Source organism: Falco cherrug, chromosome 8 (assembly GCF_023634085.1).
Source record: "Falco cherrug isolate bFalChe1 chromosome 8, bFalChe1.pri, whole genome shotgun sequence".
Taxonomy (NCBI): Eukaryota; Metazoa; Chordata; class Aves; order Falconiformes; family Falconidae; genus Falco; species Falco cherrug.
Genome location: NC_073704.1, coordinates 5,931,701 through 5,952,803, shown reverse-complemented (window position 1 = coordinate 5,952,803; position 21,103 = coordinate 5,931,701). Strand labels below are relative to the sequence as shown.

Below are 21,103 nucleotides of genomic sequence, written 5' to 3'. Positions count from 1 at the left end.
CATAGGCAAGCTGCTTTTCCAAGTTTAAGAAGCATCAGAATACTTCTTGTACGGTTCCAAAGACAGCACTGATATTTTAGGGTGTCAGACTGGGATCATCTCAGATAGGGAATGGCCCTGCCTTCAGCTGTCCCCATGAAAATTCACTGGAGTTTTGTGAAAATTGGTGTTTGGTAGAAGGAAAGGCCTCTCCCTGCTGCAGCGGTTCCCAAACCCAAACACGTAAATGACTGGCTGAAGTTCACAGTCTGCAGCCAGGACACATTTTGGGGATGCTTCCTATAGAGCAGGCCAAGCAGGGAACACAACACCGGCCCAAAGTGACCAGCGTCACCCACGGAAAGCACACACTTCCAGGGTAGGAGGAAGGCAAGTCTGTGAGTTAGATGTGTTCTGCAATGAATTCACACGGCTTCTGTGGCACGCTGCAGCAGCACTCTAGTGGTTTACTGTACACATGGAAAAAACCACTGTCATTTTTCCAGTGATGGGAATAAACTCGTATTTCAATTAGTATTTACCAAAACAAGAGCCAGACAAATTCTGTACTCTCTGAAAATGTGTTTATTCCAAAGCTAAATTTCTCACATAAAACAATGTCTCTGAACAGCAGCGTCGGTCCTCACACAGATCAACAACAGCCTTCTGGGCTCCAGGGCTTGGGGTCTTGACCCATCTCAAGAGAAAATCTCAGAAAGCGGAGGGGAACAACAGCAAACAAGATAAATTGCCACTGCTCACAAGATGAGAAAAAGTGCCAAGGCACTTCGCACGGAGCTTGGTGTCTGCACAAAGATCTCACAGAACACCCTGCTCTCTGCAGGCTGCTTGCTAAGGAGCAGCTGCTACTGTCAGGAGAGAACTGCATTATTCCTGCAGACAGAAAACAGGACTGTTGGATTTAATAATCTGCTGAATTGCTTCCAAGGACTGAAGTGGCTGAGAGGTCATGTTAGCGATGTGCTCTTTTGCAGCCTGGAGCCCTCGCACCAGCTCCAGCACGCATGTTTGGTCCCAGCTGACACCCTAGAGGGGTTTACCTTCTTCCTCTTGCCTCAGCCTCTTGGAGAGATGCTCGCTGATGGCCATGAGCGGGTTGGCTCTGTACCTGGGATTGGTGATGACCTCATGAAACCGAGTCACCTCTTCTTCCCTGAGGAAAGAAAAACAACACACAAATGCTAAGTGCCTCGTGCAAAAGGAACTGAGCAGATAAGAACTCATAAAGCAGCGAGTTTCTGTACAGACAGAACAATGCTGGGTATAAACCTCAGAAAGAAAAAGTGCAAGACAGAAACCTAATTTACCGAAGGGCAAAGCTCAAATTGCTGCCAGCTTCATGGGAGCCAGAGACTTGATCTCATGCCACAGAGCCTGAAACAATCATGTTAGTGTCCAGCATCACTTGCAAATGTTTTTTTTAGAGCTTTTCCATAGTAAATCAGGAACAAGAGACTGTGAGTAGCTGGTAAATCACTAAGAATGAAAACTACTTCACATTGCACTAGCACAAAAGCAGATTCTGCTTTTGAGAGCCCATCTACCGACTCTTTTATTGCTCAGTGTAGAGGCTCGGCGATCCTATGTGCAGTACTAGTTAGACACCATGGGAGGAGCATGACAGAATTACCTCTGCATGCTCGGTCACAGCTGGTTGCTGTGGTAATGGTCTTGTCTTAAAAAGCAAGCAAGCAGGGAGGAACAAGAGAAAAACAGGAGTGTAAAAAAAACCCAGTGAGTTTTCACGTAAGTTGCATCTATTGCAGCCTCCCCATCTCCCTCAGACACACTCTCCACAGCCCATCCAGACACACATCTCCACGTTCTCAGTAGTTTCTGCGGATCAGCAGAGCACTCTCCAGCTTGCAGCATGCAGCTAGCTCCCTCCCCAGTACAGCCCTTCCCTTCAATGCCAGCCCTGCCCCTGTCAGAGGAACAGAGGAGCCAAACCTGAAGCTTGGGTTGTGGCAGGTGGGGCAATAAGGTGAGGCTTAGGGAAGCTCCAGTCCTAACTATCATCTGGGAAAATAAACCTCAAGACCTTCCTCCAAACCTTGTCCCTCCCAAGAAGCACAGACTTCCCAGACCACTGTGGCAAGATACGCACCACTGCTCGGTGCAGCCGTACAGCTTTGGGCAGAGGAGAGGAGCGGGGCACGCAGGGGACCAGCAGCTCGCTGATACAGAAGGCTGTGGTGGAGATACCTATTTGGATTTAGACCTGCATACAAGTGTTCCTCAAGCAGTGCTCCTCACCCATGAGTTCCAACACAATGAGACACTCACTGGTGGCCCTCAGGGCCTGGCCTTCTGCAGTAAGCCAAGGAGGGACTCATCCAGAAAGGCAGAACTGAGCAAGAAAGGCATCCCGGCACCGACACCGGCCAGTTTCAGACACAGAAGGGTATTCACAGAGTGTGCTGGAGAGCAGTGCTGGGATCTGTAGCCTGACTGTTCTCCTGAACGTCAGTTTGAAGTTGAATGGCTCAGAACTGATGGAAATCCTGGAAACATGGATCACAGAAAGCAAACACTGCCAGATCACAGTGCTTAGCTCCAGGAGAGCTGCGCTGAGGGGAAATGAAGTTCTTGATGCCTGGTGGCAGTACGAAAGAGGAGTAAGGACTTGCCAGACCAAGTCCAGGAAGCATTTAGTGCTTCATTTTACAAGAAAAGGTTTGGCAGATGCCAGCGGACAGCTGTCATCATCAGGGACGTATGGCAAGTTAAGCTAGCATGCCAGAGGTGTTCTAACAGAACAGCTGTAGCTCCTGATGCTATAGCTCCTCAGCTACACAACTGCGGGAGGCTTTCCTGAAGGGATCAGCTAGAGCTCCAGGAGCCTGGCATCATAAGAGACTCAGCCACAGCTGGATGTTGCAGCTCCCACTCAGCAAGCTGAGACAAGGAACACACCACCTGGCTGATAACCACATTGTCCATGCTGCACAGATGAACACGGTACAGACATACTTACTTGGTACAGCCAGAAACGACAATCGTGGCCAGGAGGAAAAAGATGACAGCTGGTGTGGGTTTGTCCTGAAACCCCACAGGCCATACCCAGGAAGCCCAAGCCATCGTTTTCTTTTTAGTGAGACAGGGAAAGTAAACTCTTAAAGGAGCAAGTGCAGTTTCCTGAGCTCTCTAAAATGAGTTAGATTTTACATGAGACAGAAGCCGAAGCAGACTGAATCCATTTAGAAGTGACCGAGTCTGACAGGGACTAAGACAGAAGGACATGCACAAACATCCTGCACTATGTAAAGGGGAAAATCAAAGCTTCCACCTCTTCTAAGGCCTTCAGGTGTGCAAGACTAAAACACTGGTTGCCTAAAGAGGTTGTGTGATCTCCAACCTTGGAGATGTTCAAAAGCTGTGTGGACGTGGTCCTGAGCAACCAGTTCCAGTTCCAGGTGACCCTGCTTGAGCAGGGGGGTTAGACCAGGTAACCTCCAGAGATCCCTTCCAGTCTCAACCATTCTGTCATGCTCCACAGGAGGTGGACACTCTCAGAACTTGGTACTTACAAGAGCCGGTGTTTTTGAGCTTGTTTCATCAGACAGAAGTCTGCTGGTTCTGCCTTTGCTTTTACATGGCTGTGGAGAGAAAAAATAAAACAAGTTGAGTGAGTGTTACAGAGGAGTGGTAATTTAGCAATTGCTGTGGAGATGGGAAGAGTCCAGGGATTCTGCATCTGCCTTCCCAGAAAGTATAGGTAATTGTCCTGTATGGCAATTATCCTGAAAGGCAATTATTTCCATAACCAGACAGTAATGGAGATGCAAACTTCTTTTGCCACAGACTGACAACAGCTTAGGAGTCAGGACTGAATGGGCAGGAGGTAAATGCACTAAAGAAAAGTCAGATCACTTAGTTCCAGAGCTGGTCATTAGCTGTCCCTGCCCAGATCACTTTCTGCTTATCACTAACATCCAGGCCAAACCGATACTGTTGCTTAAAGAAAAGATCCCATTGAACTTCCCCTCACCACCAGGCACACGTCACCTCTGCACATCTCATGTTCCTCGCTAACGCTGCAGAGCTCCAGCGTCGGCAGATGTCAGTTACAGCCACACGGTTACTTATCGAGAACAGGGGACTGCCAGCCCTGCTTTGGACCCTGCAGCGGGACCACTGGGGTATAAGGTGTCGCTTATATTTTAAGATGAAGAACAGTAATATCCCTTTCTCCCTGTGAATGCATATCCTGGTCAAAGGTCGCCAGTTTAAGTCAGCTGCAGATTAGCTAGAGTGAAAGCACAACGGCAGAGCTTCAGCTTTGGCCACCAAACACAGGTTCGAAGAACCCCATGAAGTTACGAGACGATGGACTCGTGGGCACGCAGGATGGTGCACTGCGTGCAGCTGAGGCACAGCAGCAAGCACAGATCTGCACTCTCTCTTGACATTTCTTACTCCTGGGCAAAGTCCAAGGAGACCAGAGGTGTAATCCCATCCTGCACAGGATGCTGGAAGCACGTGGTGCCCGATGCCAAGCAGCAGCAGAGATTTCCACAAAGCCAAGCGCTGAGCCCAAGCAAGGGACACGCAGGAAGAGCAGCGACTGCTTTTGGGACTTGAAGTGCGCAGGGGGAGCTGCTGCCAGAACCGGACATTAAGGAAAGGAGAAGAAATTTCCGTTCTTCAGGATTACATAGATACAGAAGTAAACAGGAGAAGCAAGTGGGGAAGAGGGTCTGCCTCCACAGAGCAGCTTCCCTCCGGTTTGCCCTGGGGCTGAGCCCCAGCACACAGCCCAAGAGGGGAAGAGGGTCTACCTCCCACCCCTCTGCTGGGGCTGAGCTCAGGGAGGAACCTTCCCTTACTGGTGGGTGCTGGGGGCCAGAGCCTCCCCTGCCTGATCTGCCCCAGAGCCCTTCAGCTTTCTCAAGGTTAGGAAACATGACAGCCCCTCACCTTCTCTTCAAGACAGCAGGATCGGGTCTCTTCTTGGCAGTGTTACAGTCATCTCCTCTTCCTATTTCCCTCCCTGACCTGTTACCCTCTGTCCTTTTATTCTGCATTTCCCCCCCCCATTCTTCCTTTCCTCCTCCTCCTCCCTTGACCCATATTCCTTCACCCCACTCGCTTTCATCATCCCTTTCTACTCCGGTCAGCTCCTGCTCCTTTTCCTCATCTCTCCCTCTCCCCATTCTGGCCCATTTTGTTATTCCTCAAGGGGGATGCTGGTTGACCCAAGCTTCTGAGGGCTGCTCTCAGAATTACCCCCGGCCCAGCACAGTGTGCGCCAGCATCCAAGCTCCCTGCCAACCCAGACAAACGCAGACAGCGTGGATGTATGTCAGCCAGCCTTCGCAGCGCAGAGCCTAGGCAGGAAAGGGCAGCCAGGCAGATCAATGCCTGCGTGCTGCTGCTCCTGTACCCTTCAGTCCCTCTCGAGGTCACCCCAGCACTGGTGCCATTACACAACAGGCCTGAGAGCTCACCAGGAATGGCAATCAGCAAGAGCAGACAAACAGCTACAGGGGTTTGAGCAGCTCCCATCACACTGCTGCGTCCACCGATACTGCAAGACACGGAGTGAGCAGGAAGGATCTCTGCTCTCTTCATGTCTGTTAACTGCTCAGCACAGGGACAATTTCTTGTCCCAGTTTGCCGGGATCGTTCACAGAAGCACAGACAAATTCCTTCTCAAGTTGGACGGCAACCCGTGGTCACCAGAGTAGGGGCTTGCCAAATCCACGTGTGCCACCGAGTCGCCGTGGCAGACCTTTCAAAGATGAGTCGCTCTGCAGATGGAGGCAACGCTTAAAGGAAAGTTCCAGACTCCATCCTGGGCTATATGAGCCCACGAGCCCCAGAGGCTGTGCCTCCCAGGACAGCTTCCTCCGCAGCACACTGCGAGGGCGCGGGGCTGCCTCAGGCTCTGCAAGCCCCACTTTTGCTTTCAGCCACCCCGGTATTTTAAAGGGCTTGGTGCTTCGGAAGGCTTTTCAGTTCCACTCGATAGCTCTGTCCTGCTCGTCTGGCAAGTTCAAAAGGCTGCTGCCTGAATTTCCCCCATTACACCACCAGCACGCTGCCTGCTCACTTGGACCACGTTAGTAGCCCTGTTTCATTACACTTCATTGCATTCATTCATTATAAAACAGAATAAAAACCTCACTGTAATGCTCTCTTACCCAGCAGGAGATCAAATTCCTGGAGAATCTAATCTTTTATTAATAATGCTGACAAATCACCAGAGTATTACCCTTCATTTATGTAATGATTCAAATCCTATAAAAGCCTCCTCTGATTATTTCAAACACTTACGCACACACAACCTCATGCAGCCCAGGAAGCCACAGGCTAGCAAGGGGAAGAGGAGCACTGCAGCTTCTCCATGACAGTACCAAGGGGGACTGCTTTTTGGTTGGCATGTCGCAGGCAAGCTGGGTGACACCAGTCAAGCTCCCGCCTCCGCTGTGTGACTGCAAATGGTGCTGGCCAAGCCCCAAATTCTCAGCCAGGGCTGGGCTTCTCTACCCTGCTGCGCCACAGGCCCGCTGAACTTTCTAGACACTAGAGCCTTGCAGCCGAAGTGAAGAGTATGAGCTCAGGCTTCCAAAAGGAGAGCAGGGCTGCCATACTCGCACAGGAGGCCTGGTTTGGAGAGAGAGAGAGGGAGCTGACAGCACTTCTCTGAGGACGTCAGGCTGGAGGTTCGTGCAAGACCACCAAACGCTTCCATGTGTGCCACACATCCTCTGCCACGCGAGCCTCCTGCTTGCACTGAACCCGCCACTTGCCAGATATGTTTGATGTCCTTTATCTCTCATACTAGGAAAGAAGAGGAACTACTTCCTAACCACATCACACTTGATTTTATAGACTATTATATTTCCAAGCCTCTTTGCCTCTATCTCCTGTTCAGGCCGAGGACTCCCTAGCTCACTTAGTCACCCCGTGCGCAGAAGCTGTGCCAGATCCTCCACCATCATCCCTGTCAGCCGTCTCTGAGCCTTTTCCAGTTCTACCCTGTCTTTTGAGTGGGTCAGGAATTCCAGGCTGCAGCAACATCATGTATTTGTACTAGATTATGCAGCCACCTGGGAAAGCAATACCCAAAGGAAGCACCTTACCTGTCCTCCCTTCCCTGTATGTACTTTCTGCAAGCCACTCTCTTGGAGAGCAGGGGCTCAGCCTCCAAGGGGGCTGGGGGAAAATGATGAGGGGGAATGACTCCTGAACACAGCCTGGAGTCCGCGACCACACGTAGTTGTAGCACATCCTCACAGAAAGAGGACAAAGCCACCTATTCAGGCTTGGGCTAAACCTTGGCCCAGAACTCCATCCAACCAACCTTCAGTGCTCTGCAGGACTTTAAACTGCGCGCACTTCTGCCGTTCATTCCCACCGAAAGAGAGGGCAGGCTGACTGAATGGCTGCATAAAGAAAGAACGAAAAAGAAAAATAATGCTATTCAAAGAATTAGAAGCCAAGTTAAGGAAGGAAATATTTTCCCATGCTTAGATGCAAGGTTCATAAGCTGCTGTTTGTCTGAGGAGTGGCTTTCCAGAAGCACAGGGAACTGCCAACTTAGCCACACTCTGTAGGTGGGTGTCCCACCTGGGTCGAAGTTTATTTCTGGGGCATCCAGCGAGTCACAAGAGGGTTCATGGTATCTCCAGCCTTGATCTGCCACCAAAGAGGAGGCTGCTTTGCCAGACAGACGCCTTCTTGGCTGTTCTCTAATCCAAATGCTTTCTTATTATGGTCAAAACAAGTTTCTAGTCCAACCCCTACTGAGCAACTGGAGAGGAGGCACAAGCGTTTGTGCGGCATGCACAGCATTTTTATTCTGCACTCGGGGATGCAAAAGCAGCGGCAACACTGGCCAGATGTTCAGGCAGAGCACTGCATTAAAAAGGAGAGAGCACAAGGGCAACCAGAACCCACCCCACAGCTGGCTGGGATGGTCGACACGTGGGTGTCAAGAGGATCTGAAATAGCCCTTCTCTTTCAGCACAGTAACGTCTGCAAGGACAGAATGGCAGGCTGCAACACCTCAAGTCCAGATTCTTAGGGCAGCTCAGCAGCATTACACTCTGGACACTTGTGTATCACTCCTGCGACGTCCAGGACATGTAGTTGCTCCCAGCCGGCCTCGTGCCAAGCCTCAGCTGAGCAACACAGCTTCCCTCTTAGCTGTGGATTCAGAGGATACGTTTAAGCTTTTTTCTTGTGGTGAGCGAAGCATGCAAAGGGGTGGAGTTGAGATTGAGGCCCTGTTGTCCTGGCTATTGGCACGGAGCTTGCATTGCCCGTAGCTACAACAAGCTGAACCGAAGGACACTCGATCCTGCAGGAAAAAGGGAAATACACAGCCCATCCCGAAATGGCACGTACCTCTTGGGTGGCTTCCTGCCCCTGCCACCTGTGGTCAGGTCACAGAGCTCAGGCAGGGCTTCCATCAACGGCTGCATGTCTCCCACCACAGGTGTCGCCTTCCGCTTTGCTTCGGCTTTTTGCTTCTGCTTGGCTAGCTTCACACTTTCTATTTCTGAATCAGAAACAAGACATGACTGGAGGACAGGGAAGCGTTTTTAAGAGATAACCTTTGAGCTAAGAAATTCATAGGCTGCTTCACCATCTACAGGAACAACAGGCCAGCAGTGATTTAAACCAGTTGAAGACTGAAAATGCAGTTGGGTAGCTCCCTCCCTTGCTGTTTGCTTATAACCATATACATCTCTACTGATATTTGCAATGGGAAGTGAAATTCCCTGACCGATTTTGTCTGAACTGTTTCCATCCCTTGCACTGTTCATGGCTCACAGCAACATGGCAGGAGACCTGGGGTGGAAAAAACCATGCTGACCTTGCATGGAACTAGGAGAGGGGAAGGGACAAACCAAATACACTCGGCTCCACATGTGGCATTAAACAGTCATAGCCCCATCTCTGCTTTGCTGTTGGGACAAAACAATGGTCTCCTAGCACAGGCTGGAAAGATGGACTTAATTTCAGTTGTTTGCTTAGTTTGAAGGAAGTCAAGGTCTCACCTTCCTGACTCATGGTAAAGCTCAAGCAGACAGATGCTGGATGAACTGGGCCCTTAAGAAAAGCACTGTGCCAAGAGGCAGACCCAGAGGCTCTTCCTCGAGGCCACATTTACCCGTCTCCCTGCAGCAGCTCTGAGCAAGGCTGTGGGCACATAAGGCTCTATAATGTTACAGCAGTCTCCCTTCTTGGCTGTGGGAGGTGGGCATTGACAGTGGCAGGCTTAAGCTTAAAGCTCCCTGGTGTAGAAATAGGTCCCACAGCTACACAAGCCTTACAGAGCCAGCAACCTCCAGGCTGAGCCCCAGCAGAACATGTTCCCCTCTAGGACAGCCCAAAAAAGCCCAGCCCTGCTACAAGCCTCCAGCTCAGCTCCAAGATGCCCCAGCCTGTCCCAGAAGCCCCTTGGTGATGATGATGCCAGAAACAGCTAGAGCTCAGCGGGTGCCATGAGCTCTTTTTCCTTCTGCCAGGTGACCAGCAGGCCTGGAAACCCACTGCACTGCACTGCCACCCCCGAGGGGTACGGTACCGGTGCGCTGGGGTGCACGATGGAGGACTCCACCTCCTCCACATGCACCCCACGGAGGCCGCAGCAGCAGGAATGGGCTTCTGCTTATTGACTTGGACGACGAGCGTATTGCAAGGACGAGCCTCAGCACTGAGCTAGAAACTCCTTGTCTGGACATGGCAGAGTGCGGCACCAAGCAGCTGTGGGGCCAAGCTGGCGACACAGGGAGGCCAAGAGCTTCCAAAGCAGCATGGCCACAGAAACAGGACTAAATCAGCACAAGTATTTTTGGTGGGAACACAAAAGCAGCCAGTCCCACTTACAGACTGCAGGCAAGATGCCACCTGCAATTCTGGGTCTAATCCTGCTGCCCACATTCAAGAAAGCAGAACTCGAATTCACTGGCTAGCCACATCAGGGGAGGGAAAGCTCAGCTGGCTCCTTTCATCTTTGTCTTCTACTTATATCTTTGTCTTGTTTGCTCCCCAGCTTGGCCGAGTTGAAGAGCAACAGTTTTTCATGAACTGAAATTTTGCTGTACGTGGATGTTTGTGACAAATATGGATTGTAAACGCTTCTCCTCACAGCCATCTCTGCCAAGAACACAGCTTTCTGTTCTGCATCGCTTCTTTTTTTGGTCTGGCTTTATGAAGCTGACTACTTCAGTGCTTTCATAAACAGTATGTGCTCGAAATTTTCAGACACCTGATTCTGCACAAACATCCCAAATTCTTTTCCTATGAAGTCTTGTTCGTCTGAAGAGCCATGCGATATATGTATTTTTAAATGTGCATACTTCTAATGTCTGAAGCATTGCATAAACTTTTTCCCCCCTCTAGTCTCTCCTGAAATGATTTACTGGAATGGAAGAAATCTCCAAGTTCTGCATTTGCACTACTGAGCTGAACTTTAGTTCCCAGGGTCTCGGCAGCCAGCGTCACAAAAGCAGCCCTGGGACAAGAAGAAACAACAAACCCTTGGGAAGATTTAGGAAAACAGAGATATAATGATAACAACTTCAGCAGCCCAAGTCAGGTTCTCTTTTGGGGGGCAAAGACTGCAAAACCCACAAAGAATAGGCAGTTATTTGCATCAGATAAAAATAAATGCATTTCAGTTGACCGCAGCTCTTTTAAGGTCACAATGTTGGAATACCAAGTTTCATTTAAAATTCTCCGTCTCTGGAAATACCAGTTCATTTCACTCCATCAGCTAATAATAACAATATCAGTTTCTTTATTGATGTTTATATAGGCTCATTCCAGCTATACCATTTTTCTCAATAACAAGCTGCACACCTGGTACCAACACTTGCTGAATTTTCTTACGGAAACCCCCAGGTACCTGCTACCCTTAGCAAAGCATTTGCTAGGGAATGCTGGTGTTTGTCAGCTGGCCACAAGTTTAGTGGGGGAGTCAAGAGAGCCAGCAATTTAGGTACTTCTGTATCTGTAAAGCACTTCTAATACATAGCATCTTCTAAGATGCAGATAGTTTGGCCTGAAGTTTTCCATCTTGGTGTTCACCTCAAAGCAAAGCCTCTGCATTTCATCTGTATTCCCTCAGCTTAATAATTTCAGAGCCAAGAGAGGAGCAAAGAGGCCACAGCAGGGCTAAAATAACATACGTGATCTTGAGAAAGGCTGATGCTACAAAGGCATATATGCAGGAGGGCAGGATTAAGAGTGTAGGGATCCTGCTGCTGGCTTTTCCAAAGTGGCTGACCTTGACTAGAGGAGCAGTGCTGTCACCTAACTGCAGGAGTGTGGTCTCCATTTCTTGCAGAAGGCCCGAGTCCCATGTACCCCTTTTATTGTGGATTCTGTCATAAAATGCTGCTGAGGACATGCCTTCCTCCATGGCACCTGGTACCAGGGGAAAGCTCAGCGGGGCTCCAGCAGTCCCCTCCTCTGTTCCCACAACAGGGTGAGACAAGGAGAGACCTTTAAGAGCACCAAAATCGCAGCTGGCAGGCCAGATGTTAGGCCTAGCGCAGGCATCTCTGCTTTGAGCCCAGCAGGGACACTGAGGGTTGCAGATGTCAAAGGCACTTGGAAGTTGCTGGTTGGTGATAAGGAGGAGGTTTCCCTCACAGTCACTGTTACGCTACTAGCCTTTTATATAAGAGGAGCCAGAGACACCTTCACCGTGACTGGTGAAATGGCAGGTCGATGGCCCTGAGCTCAGAGCTCAGGAGCAGACAGCATATGGCGCAGCAGAAAGCCACGTCCCTCAGCCCCAAACACGGTCTGCCAGCAACTCTGTTGGGCAAGAAGGTGTTAAGAGAAAAGCCTGTCCCAAAACAGCTCCAGGTGGCAAGAGGAATCCCTCTGCTACACCAGCTAGCACAGCGTTGTCTCTTACTGTGCTGAGATAGTAGAAGCAAAAATACAGATGCTTCCCACAGGAAACAGAAGCATTTCTGCCACGGGCTGGTTTTGTTTAGGTCATATTTCACAGCCTCAAGAAAGGACAGACTGTCTGGTTAGTGGGTTCACTGACCTGTGGCATGTGGGAAAGTGCAGTAACCCAAGAGCAGTGTCCAGAGACCTCCCCTACCGAAGGGCAGGAGGGCCCACTGCAGGCTGTCACCACAGAGACCTGGGATTAGCTGGTGGCCGTGTGGGACTCGGCTCCAGGCTGTCCTGCTGTCCCTACAGCTCCACAGGGAGGAGGAGCTCCACTATACAGCCGGCCATATCTGTACTGGAGCTTTAAAAGATAGAGAAACATGCTAAACCTACAGGGGCACAGTGTTCTATCTGTATAAATAAAGGTTTTAGGTAGTCATTTACGTTACACGTGGAGGAAGATCAAAAGTAGGTTTGGGACAATGACTCAATGTCAGCGCTGAACACTGAGAAACAATACCTGGGACTTTTACCCCATGTGCTGGGGAGCAGATGTGACGGTTTCTGAGAAGCACTCGGCCTCCCGCAGCACTGCCCGACGCTGCCACCCACACCCCACGTACAGGGAGATCCAACAGAGCCATGCTCTGCAATGCTCGCAGCACCGCCGTGCGTCGGAGGAGTACTTACTCTGCAGCCATCTCTCCTTCCTCAGCTTCATTTTTTCTTTTTTGGAAAGAACTGTTTTTTCTTCTAAACCTAGAAGAGAAGAGAGACATAAGATGAAGCCTGGCTCCTGTACACAAATTCAGTGCTGGACACCTCCCAAAGACAGCACAGTCCGTAATATTTTGTTCAACCCTTGATGCTTTTGAACTTGCTGGCAGGTCAGGCAGGCTGCAGGCAGACTGGGGGCTGCACCGTACCTCAACTTTTAGCCAAACAAATCAAACCCAGCTCGCTGTCGGTTAAAAAATAAGAAATGGGCAAGTAGATTAGATCATCAGCCACACAGACCCTGTTTTCTCAGGCCAGGTAGCTCGAGAGACCCTTGCCCTGTTGTTCTGCACTCCTGCGTGAACCTGGCCTGGGAGCTGGCATTTCCTTCTGAAGACTGGCTGCAAGTGATGGCAGGACTTACAGGTTCCAGAACTGGGAGCAAAAAGCAAGTTTTAATCTGAAAATACGAAGGCTGATAAAGCTAAGAAGGAAAACATGGGCTGCAGACATGCGTGAGGGCAGGAGAGGGGAATGGCGACCTGGCATCAGCACCTACCCAGACAGCACGCGGCAAGCGGGGAAGGACCGAAAAGGGTCTGAAATACGCAGATCTGTGGCAGCCCTAAGGAGCAGCTGATTACTAACAGCTTGTAAAAAAGGCTAGTACCTACTCTATACCAAATTCAGTATTTGGAAACCAGCTGTTGATCACTGATACCCAACACCAAGCAAAATAACGTCAGAGATATGTTTAATGGAGATCCGTTGCAGACGCTGTAAAAATTTATCTTATCTTCAGCGTCTAAAACAAAATTGTCTTTATTCAACTTTTCTCCTACAGTGTGCTGGGAATACTGCTACAGGAGTGCCAACAGAGGAACAAGCTCCCCAAAGAACACTCCTCTCACCTTAGGTTATTCTTAAGCCTGGAAAATTAAAAATACCCTTTTTCTCCCCAAAAGAAACAGGAGGAAGGAATTCAATGCAACTCTGAAAACAACTCACTGGACAATTTCTTTGAAGCTGCAAATCTTTCAGGATTATTTAAACAAAAGCAGGGTCATAATTTAGTCATTTCAATGCCTTAAGATCAGAACAAGCCTCCTGGGGCTGGGGAGACTTTTCCATAAAGCCAACAACCACCACCATGTTTGGAGTTTCTAGAGGACACGGAAAATGAAGCTGTAGCTTTCACTGCCTTGTGTCCCAGGAAAAATATACGACCGCAGTCAATGCACCCAAGAAGCCAGAAGTCAAACCACACCTGGAAGCCATCACTTATTTACAAAGCTCAGGGATGTCTTGGGGGGTTTGTATGCCACTGATGCTGCTATCCATTTTTCCATCTCCTGCATGGAGCACTGATGCACGGACACTGTGCTAGGGCCGGGCCAGGAGGACAGCCCTGCGGGACACAGGGCCAGGCAGCAACGGAGCCAAACATCTCATCACATCAAGGGAACATTTCCTCAGTCCGTTTGCTGTGGTATGAAAGCAGATGCTAAAACAACTAATTGCACGTTCCAATAACCAACTCCCAGCTACCCCCCACCTCATGTATCTGCAGTTTCAGGGGAAAAAAAAAAAAAAAAAAAAAAAAAGCATGAACCATGACAGGCCAAAACAGGAATCACACCCCGATGATCTCTGGGGGGCTGCCCACAGGAGACCCCCCTGCCCTGGCTCGCTGGCTGCCCCAGCCTGCCCAGTGGTGGTGGGGCCGGGGAGATCTGCCCCCTTGTCTGAAAACACGCTCATTACTTCATTGGGAAAACAGCCCCTGGCAGGATTTGTTAATGAAAATAATTAAAAAAAAAAATAAATTCAGCCAGCTGGCCAATACTAGTAATAACATCAATTCAGATTTTTCTTTTTTTCTTTTTTTTTTTTTTTTTTTTTTTTGTCCCAAATGGCAGCGGAATATTTAAGGAAACACAAAAGCTGTTTCCTTGGCAGGAGCCCAACCGTGCAGCAGGCCAGGATGGCGGCCGGCACCCGGGGCCGGCAGCCGCACATCGCCAAGGGTGCAGGGAGGGGAGCCCGATCCCTCCTCTGCCCGCCACCAGCAGCCAGCAAAGCTGCCGCTTTCTGCCCTTTCTCACTGCCCGCTCCCCGGACACCTCCGTTTTATGTCTCCCACCCCACCCCTCAGGAGGTGATCTTGCTGCTGGAAGGTGCCAAGTTGTGTTTGGCAAGTTCCAGTGGCAATGCCGAGTGCCAAAGCCGCTGGAAACCCACTGGAGAACAGCAGAGGCAGAATTTAGCTAGTTAATTAATGGCACAGACTGTCCCCAAGGTAGTCTTTTATTTTTATTTAGCTTGCAAGCACCTCTGAGATCAAAGCCAGACCGCAGCTCCAGTTTAATTATTTTTCTGTGAAATCAGAAGGCTTTGGGTCCCCCCCTCTGGCCCATTCCACATGTGATTTAACAACACTTGCCTTTGAAACCTTGTGCACGGAAGAAAGGTGAGCAAACCCCACTTACATTAGCTGAGAGTAATTTACATACTGTAAACTTGAAAATTATTCTTTTTAGCGAGGATACGTTCTTTCTTCCCTCTAATCTGTGCAGTACAAAACATCTCAAATATAAACACATTAAAAAAAACCAATAGCTTTTTGCGTCCTACATCAAACGTTGGATACTACTCCTGGCAGTTCTCAGGATCCTGCTTTCATGGCAGACAAGCAGATACTTCTTTTGAGTACGGCTTCTTTCGTTTCAAAAAGATAAGGTTTTTTGGTAGAGGACTTCTTAGACTGAAAAATAATAATAAATGTATATATATCTATATATGACTGCTTTTCCTAAAGGACTCCTTCAACTGAAAAAATATATATCCCACCTTAAAAAGCCCCATTTTATCCTTTCTAGGCATCTGGAAAGAAGCTGGACTGGGTTAAAGCCAGAACACTACAGGCCTCCCTGCGCCCCAAGGTCCCACTATTTAAGTTTGACTCCACAACGGAGAGGGTGAAACCCCAGGCTTCGCTGTTCCAGGAAACCACGTTGCTTCAAGGAGTTGGCTATGAGCAGAAATATCAGGTATGAGCAGAAATATGAAATAAACCTGTGCCTGTGCAACGCCACGCGAGCAGAGGAGGGTCCTTCAGCACCGGGCATCTGCTCCCCCCCATGCAAAGCTGCAGCTGAGCACCAAGTCCCCTCTTTGGTATGAGCTATTAAGAAATAGCACGTAGTATTAAGTATTATTCCCAGAACTCTGATGATACATAACAGTAAAGCTGTTGCTGCTCGAAACATAATATTTTGGCAAAACAGGGTACGGTATAAATTGAAGTTAAATAACAACAGATGTGTTAATTTTAGCCTCAGTTGTATAATAGCAGCAAAAATGAGCATATGCCTACAGCTGTGGGATGAGTTCCCCAAAGAAATTCAAAGAGTATATCCAAAAGCAGAAAACTGGGTCTGGTTTGGTTTTGGTTGGGTTTTTGTTTGTTTGTTTGTTTTGGGCTTTTGTTTGTTGTTTTTTTTTTAATTACGTGCTGACACTTGTAAATTGTCTGATACCCTTTTCCACCGAAAGAGCCTGGGAAAGGGTAACCCCAGTCTCCTGGGGCAAACACAACGGTGGTGTGACCTGACAGATGCCAGCACAGAACCACTGAAGGTATTCTCTTTCCTCTAGGAAGAAAGTTGAAGGACAACAAGGGCCAGGCAGAATGTCAGCCAAGATGTCCTCCAGCAGAGATGGTGCTCCACGGGAGCCAGCCTGGTGGCTCACTGCCCTCATGCCACCCAACAGCTCAGCTGCCAACCAGGTGACCTCCAGCTCTGCTTCTCCTCCAGAAAGCACAGACACAGAAGTGCCCATGGAGCTTGGGTCACTGGTGGGACCAAGGCTCAGAGGTGGCAAGGACAGAAGCAGTGGATTGATATCCAGGCTCTTTGCCCCCTTGCTCTTAGAGAAGCCCCCGGGTACAGCATGGTCGCCTGTACGTGGTGCACAGAGACCACGGAATGTTTGGGTTTTACCTAGTCCAAGCCCTGCCACCCTGAGCCAGCTCAGGAACCAGTGCTGGAGAAGATGACAGCCTCTGCTGGGACAGGGCAGGTTTCACCATGGATACAGCCTTTGCTTTTTATGTTCCAAAACAAGCTGCATTATTTTTGTTCACGCTTAATCATTACACCAGCATGCAGCCTTTCCTCCTGTCCCCAATGAGGAAGGCATCCTATTTAAAGTCGGATCTGCATTCTCAACCCTTCCAGATCCCCTGGTTATTTAAAGTGAAGCCTAACTCCAAGCCCAGCTTCCCATCTGAGACCCAGAAGAGCAGCGTGATCATGTCCTCACACCAAGGTCATGCCTCTGTCAGGCCTGGTAAACATCCCCGGGCTCTGACCAGCTACAGCAAGGGCACGAAACCTCCCTCTGCAGAAGAGCCGAGACTCAGCTCTAGTTAGCCGCATAAGCGCACAAGTGACATGCCATCTGAAGCGGGAGCAGTTCCCCTCAGGAGGTGACTGAGAAGTCACAATCTGCACAGCAGTCTGTGACAGGCAACTCTAGAGACAAAGTCTGTCCTCCCAAGCGATGGCTTAAGCGCTGCAGGCACGCTCAGCCCCTGCCACGAGGAAAAAGTATCTCCTCCCCCTCCTCTGCCCCAGGCCTTTCTCACTCTTCAGAAGTCCTCGGTCTTCCCACCGGCACCCTCTCAGCAGCCCTCCCCAGCACAGGGGATGACATTTCAAGGGCCAGTCTCAGACAGGCACACAGAGGATGCTCAAGGTGGCCCACTGCGTCACTGTCCTTAAAGCCAGCTGTCTGGCAGCTGGCAGGTTATTTTCATAACCAGCGCAGAAAGAAAGAGGTAATGCATCGGGGAACCCCGATTTCTGAAGCAAGCGTGCCTCAAGGACTGCAAAATGCCTTGGCTGAGCCAGGTACTTGGCACTGCCACGTTCATGGCACAGAGAGATCCCAGAAACCACTGTAAGCCTCCCGGCTGAGAAGCTACGGCTGCCACAAGGAGCTCATCTCATCTGCCAGGTCGCAGGCTCCTCCCTAGGAAAAGTCACCTTTTGCTCTCGGAACAAGTTCGGTTTATTACAGGAATTACCCTCCCCATAAAACATGTACAGGGTATAAACATGGTGGGGTCAAAGGGAGAAATACCCCACCCATGATTTCTACAGCATGCAGCCTTCCTAGGGGAGAAATACCCACAGAAGTAGCACGGGGGACAGCAGGAGAACATGTGGCCTCTGCTTTATTTTGTTCATGAATTTCCATTAGCTCCTTCCCTGTATTACCCCCATCCTGCTGCTAACACCCTGGAGGGCAGCAAATTAGGTCAGACCCATCGTAGTCCAGGGCACCAAAATACATTTTTCACATACATTTTTCTGGTTTTGGAGAGTTTCTCATTTAAAAAAACTTTAAAGAAACCGTTTTTACTATCAGCATGTCCTGCTGAGTCACTGGGTAGGCGGTGAGACTGAAGAGGGAGAATGAAACACAGGATACCAGACAGACAGTGCCACTGTCTCGTATCAGACAGGCCATGCTGCTTCTCCCCTTCCTGACCAGGAAAGCATTACGAGATGCAGGCAGGACCCACGAGAGACAAAGCATCTGTAGAAGCATTTGCTGGCACCTACAGGAAGAGGAGGACTTGCCTACATCGGGCAAAGTGAATCAAGTATTGAACTTGTCTTTCAGAAAGCCTAGCTTGAAGCAAACCCAAGGGGATGAATGCTAACCACGTGACATCTACGCGAGCTCGTGAAATTCTGCATGCAGGAATTACTCTCTTTTTTAATAGTTTGGTTTTTTTTTTCTTGGTTTTTTTTTTTTTTTCTTTAAACTACTTTGTCCTTACTACATTGCAGATGTTTTGTCTGAGTAAGTTAGGTGCTACCACTCACCATGCTTTTTTCCTGCGGCTTGCACATTTGGCTGTCATTTCTCTGGGAGTCTTGGATGACTACAGTGGGCAACAGCCAAACCAGCCTCTGTGTTCAGCAGATGTGGAGGTACATTCTTACACTGAGCACAGAAGCAGTGAATGAGACGGCAGCTCCTCACCTCTTTCTCAAATGCTTCCCTGGGCAGAGAAAAAACACCCTCTGGCAAAAGGTGCAACTGCGGAGGATGTTACCGTACCAGTGAAGGAGCTCTGCATCATTTGCTAGAAAAAGTGTCCCCAGTTGTGTGTCCTCACCAACCAGACAGGTCACCATGCTGCCTGGATTCAACAAGTCTTTGTGAGAAAAGATGCCGGATTACTTACTTCCCTTTGTATCTTTTCTACACCCAGAAAAAAACCCAGTTCTCAGTACTCCCTGAGCTGTAATATTCAAAAACCACAAAATCAAATGCAGAAAAGCTCAGCCACAGACAGGTACCCTGGGAAACACATGCCACATCAGGGACTTTGCAAGACCAAGTGTGATTTTACTTGAGAAACAGGGTTTTTTCCAGCTTTGGGAATGAGTTTGCTTTCAAGAAAAGTATTTCAATCTCCCCTTGCCTCTGTGTCCACAGAGAGGGGGGGGGGAAAAAAAAAAAAAAAAAAAAAAAAGAGGGTGATGTACATACAAGTGTGTGTACATTTCTTCCAACAAAAAAAGCAGGCCCTCCAAAAGTATCTTGAAGTTCCACAGTGCAAATAAGATATTCTTATTTGTCAAGGACTGGCATGTCCAAAAAAGCTGACTTTTTCTTTGCTTCCTCTGGGATGTATTTACTTCCTGTGCAGCCCCATAAGCAGTTTAAATACCTGTGATCACAGTGAATTTTATGCCCAGCAGCTCTCAGCGAGTGCTGCTGCAGCTTCTAGCCTTACAAAAGGCCACCTAGTCCAAAAAGGAGAGAAGCAAGGGGCTAGGGCATCAATGCACATTTGAGACACTCCCAGCAGCTCAGTTCATGAGATTTCTTTCAGGTTTCATGATAAGCCATCTTGTCCTTCCTGCACACCCTTCTCTGATCACAGCAAATAACACAGAGAACAGCCACAGAAAATGAGAATTTGCTGTGTCTGCATGCGAGGCAGAATGAATGACAAAGCCTCCTGGCAATCAAACATATCCAAGGAGCTGGAGGTCTGCAGCAGAGCCTCAGTTTTTCCACACTCAGCCAAGAAACCTGACCATCTCCAACCTCCCGCCTCACTAGAAACCCCACCAGCTGGCTTCTGAGGGTGACCAACCAGACTCTCTGATTTCACCGTCCACGTAGAACCCCAAGAGTCAAGTCTCCAAAGGGTGCGAGAGACTGGAGCTGAGGCCAAACGCTGCTTCAGGGAGCACCATGGGAGCGTGGTCCCGCAATGCCACCACACATTTCCTTCCCTCACCTAAGGGAAACAAGTCTGATCAGCTCAAGATATTCCTTAAGAAACATGAACAAGGGTGTATCTGCCGGCTCTTGGGTTAGAAAGCTGGGGAGCTTGTATACTGGCATTAAGCGTTCCCACACAGATAAAGCAGCTTCCCCTGTTGTCATTCAGGTATAGGAGGCAACAGTGCTATGTGAAGCCCTCAAGACCCGACTCTCAGGGGGAAGGACCCCCTGGGAGCGCAGGCAGCCCCCCACTACCTATGGACGTCAGCCTTCCCAAAGTTGCAGAAGCCAGCCCTAGCAAAAGTTTTGCAAATAAGCAACACGTAATCCCCCTTGGGCATACATACACCCACTATACCCACTTTTCTGCTCCTGCTGGGAACGAGACCTGGTCCGACAGGATTTGTAGTGTCTCTGTTCCACTGCCAATCCCTTCTCTTATCTGTGGAAGCCTAGCAAGCTGCTCTTCCCCCTCCTCCTCTCACCCAGCGCTCGCACTGTTTCTGGGAAGCAGCACATAAGCTTGGGGTGTGAAGCACTCCACAGCAGCCCAAGTGTTCGCAGCCTGGGCCAGCCATGGTGTAAGCTAGGACTGAAAGCAGCCTCAATACTATCATTTTCTCATCTCTGCCACAGACACTTCTGACCTATTTATTTCTCAAGTTTTGAACAATACGCCATTTCTTCCAATGCAACAGAAAAAATTCTGCTCCCTTAGCAAGAAGGCTGGCACATGCTTGCTGCAGAGATGGTTTCCAAAATAAATCACTAGAGATGTAAGTTCAGGCCCTCAGCTCTCACTAGCATGCAGTCTCAAATGCCATCCTTAAAGTCAAGCAAACCCAAAATTAAGTAGCCACCTCACTTTCCAGATTGTGCGTTGGGGGTACTTTCCTTGTGCAAGCCTGACACATGCAGAAAACCACAGACGCAGAGGTGAGCCATAGGAAGAAGCAGTGAAGAACACCCTGAGCGTTTTACCACATGCAAAGTGACTACAGAAAAGATAAGAGAGGCTGTGTCCCCATTTATAAGCACTGACCTTTGGGAGAGGCTCACAGCAAGGGCAGACTGCACACTGCTACCAGGTACCTGGAACCTCTCCATCGAACCGGGCTGGAGACACAACACTGTTAGAAGATGGCTGCACCATGAGTGAGAGGGGTCAAACCCAAACCGGGTGGGTTAGGGCTGA

General features: G+C 49.3%; 1 protein-coding gene across 1 annotated transcript in view; it reads right to left on the bottom strand.

Annotated features, from left to right (window-relative positions):
- Positions 1-541: 541 nt before the first annotated feature.
- SLX9 (SLX9 ribosome biogenesis factor) overlaps positions 542-21,103 on the bottom strand; it is a 57,428-nt gene continuing 36,866 nt past the window's right edge. The window contains exons 3-6 of the mRNA XM_055718594.1: positions 12,562-12,630; positions 8,356-8,509; positions 3,531-3,599; positions 542-1,153 (exon numbers count right to left, since the gene is read on the bottom strand). Coding sequence (XP_055574569.1) covers positions 1,027-1,153; positions 3,531-3,599; positions 8,356-8,509; positions 12,562-12,630 — 419 coding nt within the window. The 3' untranslated portion in view covers positions 542-1,026. The remainder of the gene's footprint in view (positions 1,154-3,530; positions 3,600-8,355; positions 8,510-12,561; positions 12,631-21,103) is intronic.